This window comes from Abrus precatorius, unplaced genomic scaffold (assembly GCF_003935025.1).
Source record: "Abrus precatorius isolate BTA unplaced genomic scaffold, Abrus_2018 Scaffold6, whole genome shotgun sequence".
Classification (NCBI taxonomy): domain Eukaryota; kingdom Viridiplantae; phylum Streptophyta; class Magnoliopsida; order Fabales; family Fabaceae; genus Abrus; species Abrus precatorius.
In genome coordinates, this window is record NW_020874406.1 from 3,679,010 (window position 1) to 3,686,567 (window position 7,558).

A 7,558-nucleotide genomic window follows, 5' to 3' on the forward strand; every position below is an offset into this window, starting at 1 on the left:
TTAAATAAATAAAACCTTAGTGATTTTATGATTTTTAGATTTGTATTGATTTAGTTATGAATTTTCAAGTTGGTATACGAAATTTAGAAAAATCTGAAAATAGCCATGTTCATGATATGAATTCTTATTTTGTTTAAGGGATGTGTGATTACGATTAATATGTACCTAATGAACAAGTTGATGGCTGGAATTTGTGTTGTGATTGTGAATTAATTTATAGAAAAAATGGTTGAAAATGCTACATACAAGCGAGGGACAAATAGTGTTGGTGTGACAACAAAGGACAACAAAGTACCAAAGTCTTAGAAAGAAAGGAAACTTAGCTAATTTTTACCGTAGACAATGGAAAATATGCTAAATTATCCTTATAGATATTAGAGTACCAAGACTGGTTAGAGTGTGAACCATTGGGAGTAACCATAATAGAATTGCGCACTATTACTTAGTTTCCTGTTTGGGATATTGCACTTATGGCACTATTTGGATTGTAGGCACAAAACTCCCAATCATAAATCAAGAAATTAAATGGATAATTAATTATTTCATGGAAAAAGAATAACACAGATAAACAATAGTGAAATGTTTGTTTGATTTATAAATTTATTAATTGATTAATTTTATTAAGCAATTAATATTTTCTTATGATATAATTTATGAATGATTTACTCACTATTTCTTTCTTGATTTAAATATCAATATAATTTTATTAACAAAAATATTTGTATGAAAAATATTTTATGTGTATCATATATAAATAATATTTTTAAGAAAAAGTCAATCTTATATCAATTGTGTAATAATTAAATTATATTAGTCTAATTAAACGATATAAAATAGTAATAAATTTTTCTATTAAAAATATAAACTAAAATAAATTTTTTGGTTTACTTTATTATTAAATATATTTTTATATTAATCTTATATAATTTCACACAAGTAATATAATAATATAAAAATTTAATACATAGTTATAGAACAAAGTTCAAGCATATATATATATATATATATATTGGATACTTAGATACCTATACTCGCACCCATCCCATTAAAATTTGCGGGTGTTTACCCATATCGATACTTGTACCCATATAGTAGGTAAATACCTTACCCATTGTAGATAAATTTTGCGGGTGTCCATTGAGTACTTTACCCATTGTCATCCCTAATACCAAGTGGGCTATTAAAAAGGCTAATAGACCAAACCAGGCTTTTAAAAAAGACAAGCTAGGCTTAATAAAAAGTCTATGACAGGTAATAAGCTAGGCTTAGACTTCAAAATTATTAGACAGGATAGGCCTATTTTTGCAAATCCTAGCCTAGCCTATTTTTATCCCTACTCTTAATTTCTCTTGAAGTGAATTTTCCTTCTTGATTTTTTATTTCTTAAGCTCTAACATTTTTCATTGAATATGAGTGTTTTCCAAAGCATTTACAAGATCATCAATAATTTTCCTTCTCGGCCTATGGAGGTTAGTCTCATCCAAAGCAACATGAATAGACTTTTTTATAGTCATATTTCTTTTATTATAAATTGTACATGATTTACTATGTAGAGAGTAACTAAGAAATATCTCTTCCTTAGATTTAGCATCAAATTTGTCTAAATTATCCTTACCATTGTTCAAAACAAAACATTTACGTCCAAAGATATGAAAGTAGAAAGTATTGGCTTTTCTCTCTTTGTATATTTTGTAGGGGGTTTCTTTAAAATTGGCTTTATCAAGGCTTTATTCATAAGATAACAAACTATATTTATTCCATCCACCCATAAATATTTTGGGAGATCTCAGTCATTAAGCATAGTTCTTGCCATATTTTCTAAAAATTGATTATTCCACTCAACAACTTTATTTTGTTGTGGTATTCTTAGGGCAGAAAAGTTATGCTCAATTTCATGTTCATCACAAAATTTTTTAAAAGATACATTTTCAAATTCCTCACCATGATCACTTCTTATGGATGCAATGTTAAGATTTTTCTCATTTTGAATAACTTATTTAAATTTTCTAAATGCATCACTTTTATGAGCAAGAAAAAAAAGTTCATGTATACTTAGAATAATCATTCACAATTACTAGAGCATAATAATTTCCTCCAAAACTCAGTTCTAGATGGACCAAAAAGATTCATATGCAAAAGTTGTAAAGGTCTAGTTGTTTAAATGATATTTTTAAATTTATAAAAGACCTTTACTTGCTTTTCCTTTTTAAAATCCATCACATAGTTTATTATTTTTAAATTTGAGTTTTGGTAGACCAATTACTAGACCTTTTGAAAGCAATTTATTTAAGTGATCCATGTGAATATGCACAATTCTTCTATACCATAACCATGAATTATCTTCTTTACCTGTGAGAAGTTGTGCATGATTTGAAGGAATATCTTCTAGGTATATACATTATTTATTTTATGTCCTATAAACTTTACTTGTTTTTGCTTTCAATAAAGCAATAAAGTGAATCAAATAATATCTAATATCCTTTATCACATAATTGACTAACTCTTAATAGACTATGTTTAAGATCATTTATAAGTAAGACATTTTCTATAGAGGTAGAAGAATCTTTATTGACTTTGTCAACTCTAAGAATCTTTATTGTAATTTTGATATGAAAAAGAGTATTTTATTTTTATTTTTTTAAAATATAACTCAAACTTTGATTTTGTCTTAATTAATTATTGATTTTTTTCTTATAATATATATTCTGAACTTTAATATTATCTTATTTGATACTCAAGCTTTACTTAATTTTATAAATAAATATTTCAAATTTTAATTTCATTCCAATTAATTTTTGAGCTGTACTCTATTTATAAATAACCCCTTCTATTAGTTTAGAGTTTAATTATTAACGAAAAAATTTAACCATTTATTTAGGATTTTATTTAAATACATTAATAATGTAACGATCTTTTATCCTGTCATCTAATCATAAAGTGTTATATCAGCAAATTTTTTTAATTTTTGTCATAATTACTATAAAAAAAATCATATCTAAGATATATTCTAATTAGTTGACAGTGTAAAAATTTTAATACAACGTACAAAAATTAAATTCTTTATTTACTATAAATTCTAACCATTCATTAGTTTTTTTGTTTTTTGTTATAATTCATTTTTCCAAACATTATGTGTCAGTAAAAAGTTAGAATTCAAAAATTGAAGGAACAAAGAAAATAATAAAACTTAGTTTATTATATCTATTTATAAATTGATAAAATTTAAGAATTAATTGAGATGAAATTAGTGTTGAAAAAATCTTGCCATTTTCATAAATAAAAATTAAATCAGGAGAACTAAAATAATCTTTTTTATTTTGTTGTTACAAAATCTTTCTAGAGCCTCCAAGTTTGATTTTTCTGTTTTGGTAACTATGTTGTACTTTTCTAATTTTAATATTGTAGAAATATTTCAACCAATTCAAATTTATCTATTTCTTAAGCCATAGATAGTTTAAACCAATTATTATATTTTCATCGTTAGTATTGGTCCATTTTATATTTCAGTAAAATTAATTTTAAACTATTAAATAAATTAATATATTTCTAAATTAATCTTAATCATAAATTTTATTGAAATATATTATTAATTTTAAAAATTGTTAACAATTATTTGATTTAACAATTTAAAGAAAAATATAAATAAATTTATTTGTGTTTTGCTATTCGAAGAGTAGTTTTTATAAAGATGGACCGAAGCCCAGGACCAAGCCCAAGTCCACAAGCCTTCCTCACTGACTATGATCTTTCTCATGGCATCAATTTCCAGTTGCAGCGTGACTCTGCGCATCACCATTCCAAGGTTCGATTTTCTCTTCTTGTAAAATCCTATTTCCCTGTTTCATTCCTTCGAACCTTACTTTAGACTAAAGCACTTTTTATTTCAACTTTTGGGTTATTGGGTTTTCAGATCATAAGCTGGACCATTATTTTGTTGTTGCCTATGAATATTGCTAATAATGCGTACATGATTCAGCGAAGTAATTAGTGACATAAATTTGAAAATTCGTGTTTTCATGATGGGAATGTATATTATAAACTGTGTTGGAAATAGTTTGTCATTCCAGTAAGAGTGAGTAGATAAGGGTTTTAGTTTGTGTTGATAATTTCAAAAGAATAAACGAAATGTTAATGATTACTTAGACAAAGAAGGTGCATATAGGCAGGCAGGTTGTAACTACAGTAGCTGCTTAGGCATTTGCAAAGTGTTGATTGATTACTTCTTCTCTCTTTCTTGAAGTATTATCCAATTTGTAGTGATGACTGGATAAGGTTTCTCATCAATTTTCATATAACTGTATGATTTAGATAAGCCTGTTTAATTTGCATTCGATGTTACGAGCTCATAACCATGTTGATCCATTCTTTTCTTTGGTGGTACATTTCCAGCATAAAAAACACTATATTGCACTGAAAATACGTTCTGTTGTGAATAGGCCTGTCTCTTTCATCCAGTTACAGATGGCTTTTTTGTTCCAGAAATTTCAAGAGGTATATGCTAATCTTATGACACCATCATTTTGACAGTAAGTCCTCAAGTTTCTTTTTTTATAAGAGAATTCTTTCCTTACCGTTTGGTCAGATTATGCAAAAATATGTATAAAGTATTGTTTATTTATGAAGCAAAACAAAAAATGGAGAAAAGACAAGTAAATAAGTAACATGGATTTGTACTGTGCAGTCGACAATGAGTGACAAAAACTCATTTGGATCATAAAAGTCTTTGTTTGGAACCAGGTAATGGTAGGACATGATCCATTGTTCCAAAAAACTCAAGGTGGTTAGTATGAATATTTTTCCATGCTCCTAGGAAGCATGAAATAGAAGAAACTTCAATTCTATCTATTCTTAGTCTTCTATTTTGTATTGTTTCGTGACCATTTATTAAATTATTAGAATTTTTATCTCCAGGTTATAAAACTATGTGATGTATTAGCATAATGGTCCATTGTTCCATATGTATTTTGAGAAATTCAATGTTCTGAAATCAGGGATTCTATACTTTGTTTATTAAATTGTGATATATCAATTCTTGCTGGGATTAGTGTGATATGAATGCTTCAGAGTTTTGTGCTATGCTAAGTTGTAGAGTAGTTAGTAGTTAACTGTTTTAAATCCTGCGAAATTTATCACAATAATCAATCTTGGTCTGAATTTGTTTTCAGGCTGTGAAAACCCTTGCAAAACACCCTGCTTTTGCTAAGGATCCTAGACAACTACAATTTGAAGCTGATATTAACCGCTTGTTCCTTTATTCGAGGTCAGTGATTTTCTGTTGTCTGCATTAAGAGCACATTGTTTGAGATGTTAAGTAAATTTGAACTATAGGATATTAGTTCTTAGATGTTAATACAATATAAGTTGTTGTTATGTATTTGTGGGTTCATATTATTTTAATGCGAGTAATTCCGATTTTGTTGTGTTTGTGATGCTTTTCCTTTTTAACATCTCAAAATATTTTGCTCATGCGAAGACTTAAATATCCAGCTATAATCGTCTTGGGGGAAATGCCAATGAAGCAGATGCAGAAGAGATTATTGAAATGGCCAGTAGGGCCTCTGTTGCTGATCAACAAATGCAAATACAAGAAAATCTTCATTCACAAATCAAAACATTTTGCTCAATCATGGATGAAATTCTACTTCCAAATGAGAAGATGGTAAATGAACATCAACAAGAAAGCACTGTTCCTCGCCGAAGTGGGCTTAGTTTTGCAGTGGGTAGGAGCGATCCAGCCCATAACAGTCCTAGTGAGTGCGCCCCCCCCCCCCCCCCCCTCTGTTGCCTTTTTCAATCTTTTCATCATTTTATTCAACTTTCTTGTCATCAATAAAGACTGTCATATAGGGGTTCTATTATAGTTAGAATTTGTGGGGAAGCGGCCTTAGGATTAGGAATTAGCAACCAGATACAATCTGCCTGTTTTAAACTGAGACATCTTTTCCTAATTTGAATATCCTCATCCCTGACATGATTTAAGTTTTAAGCACCCCATATAACCTCTGATAGAGCCAGCATTTTTACTCTTTTTTTGTGTGGGTCACACGTTGTCTTATAGGCTCTAGAATAAAAAAGGCCATGAAGCTAACATTTGTTGCTCCTTAATAAATGAATATATGCAAATATTATGGGTCTGTGTTTTCCAGATAAGGAATGCCAATGTTTATAAAATATTGATTAAGTTGACATGTCTGTTTATTTCAACACCACATTTTTTAATTGCTGCTTAATCGTTTCATGATGTTTGATTCCCTTCAGATTCACAAGGGTACAGAAACTATCCCATTTTAGTAACAACTTACTTTAATTATTCAGTTATAATTTCATATTGTTGGGAAAATTTCCCCTTGTTGCCTGTTCACTGTAGCCGCTTGTTATTGATATGCTTTTGGAGCAGCTGGCCCCGAGACAAGACCATTAAGTCAAACTGAAGTTTCTCAGAAATTAAAAGATCAACTTGGATACACGCTTAATGTTAAACCTTCTCAAATATCTCACAAGGATGCTGGTCAGGGTGTTTTCCTAGACGGCACAGTAGACGTTGGTGCTGTGGTGGCCTTTTATCCTGGTGTAGTCTACTCTCCAGCTTATTATCGTTACATTCCTGGGTACCCAAAGGTTGATGCACAGAACCCCTATTTGATTACAAGATATGATGGGAATGTTATCAATGCCCAACCTTGGGGTTTTGGAGGTGACAACCGAGAACTGTGGAATGGTAGAAAAATAGGAGAAATCAAGGCTGACATGAAAGGAGCTGAACCTGAGAGAGGTTCAGACAGGCTATGGAAACTGCTGAGTAAGCCTTTGGAAGGAAACCAAGGTGATAACAGAGAAGTAATTGAGCGTAGAAACCCATTAGCTTTGGCTCATTTTGCCAATCACCCTCCAAAAGGGGTGCTACCAAATGTCATGATTTGCCCTTATGACTTTCCATTGACTGAAAATGACATGAGAGTTTACATTCCGAACGTTTTGTTTGGAAATGCAGAAGTAAATATGAGGAAGTTTGGCAGCTTTTGGTTCAAAACTGGAGGGTCAAGAAATAGTGGATCACGAGTTCCAACACTGAAAACTCTTGTTTTGATAGCTACTAGGGCTGTCCAAGATGAGGAACTACTCTTGAACTACAGGCTGAGCAACACTAAACGTAGACCAGAATGGTACACTCCAGTGGATGAAGAAGAAGACAGGAGAAGATGGAGCTAGTTATCGTTTGACTTCAGACTCCCATTGTTGATTTGTCTCAATGAAAAGGAAGTTGTATTTGTAATCCTATTTTTCTTGATACAACGAATGATGAAGTTTTGCGGGATTGATTTTGGTCTGATGTTAGAAGTCAGTCTAGGGAATTTACTGAAAATCCAAATTCAATTAAACTAAATATTGATTAATGACAACACAGCACTCATACATCCATCTTCAAACGCCCTATGGCAACTCAAAAATCTAACGTGCTTCTATGTTTCTGGTTTATCGCACCTGAATTGCATGTTTCATAGTTTATGAATATCGTGTTCAATCCACTTCATCTAGTTTGGGTTGGTTATTATCTTGT

The 7,558-nt window shown here is 30.3% G+C and overlaps 1 protein-coding gene across 4 annotated transcripts; it reads left to right on the forward strand.

The window, feature by feature from the left end:
- The first annotated feature begins 3,728 nt into the window (after positions 1–3,728).
- Positions 3,729–7,309, forward strand: LOC113869011. Of its 4 annotated transcripts, none has more exons than XM_027505091.1 (5): positions 3,729–3,802; positions 4,437–4,491; positions 5,166–5,260; positions 5,488–5,750; positions 6,398–7,309. In XM_027505091.1, the coding sequence occupies exons 1-5, from the start codon at positions 3,741–3,743 to the stop codon at positions 7,207–7,209; spliced, it is 1,287 nt and encodes a 428-aa protein (XP_027360892.1). In that variant the 5' UTR covers positions 3,729–3,740; the 3' UTR covers positions 7,210–7,309. The 4 variants fall into 4 exon arrangements, with proteins under 4 accessions (XP_027360892.1, XP_027360893.1, XP_027360894.1 ...); XM_027505092.1 differs by having other exon boundaries at positions 3,782–3,802; positions 4,390–4,491; XM_027505093.1 differs by having other exon boundaries at positions 3,787–3,802; positions 4,456–4,491.
- The last annotated feature ends 249 nt before the right edge of the window (positions 7,310–7,558 follow it).

Bases quoted from the DNA above. Each gene is read 5' to 3' on its own strand.
- LOC113869011 (XM_027505091.1), top strand. From the start codon at position 3,741: ATGATCTTTCTCATGGCATCAATTTCCAGTTGCAGCGTGACTCTGCGC. The intron at 3,803-4,436 runs GTTCGATTTTCT...TGTTGTGAATAG, and splicing joins CTGCGCATCACCATTCCAAG to GCCTGTCTCTTTCATCCAGT. The intron at 5,751-6,397 runs GTGAGTGCGCCC...CTTTTGGAGCAG, and splicing joins TCCAGCCCATAACAGTCCTA to CTGGCCCCGAGACAAGACCA.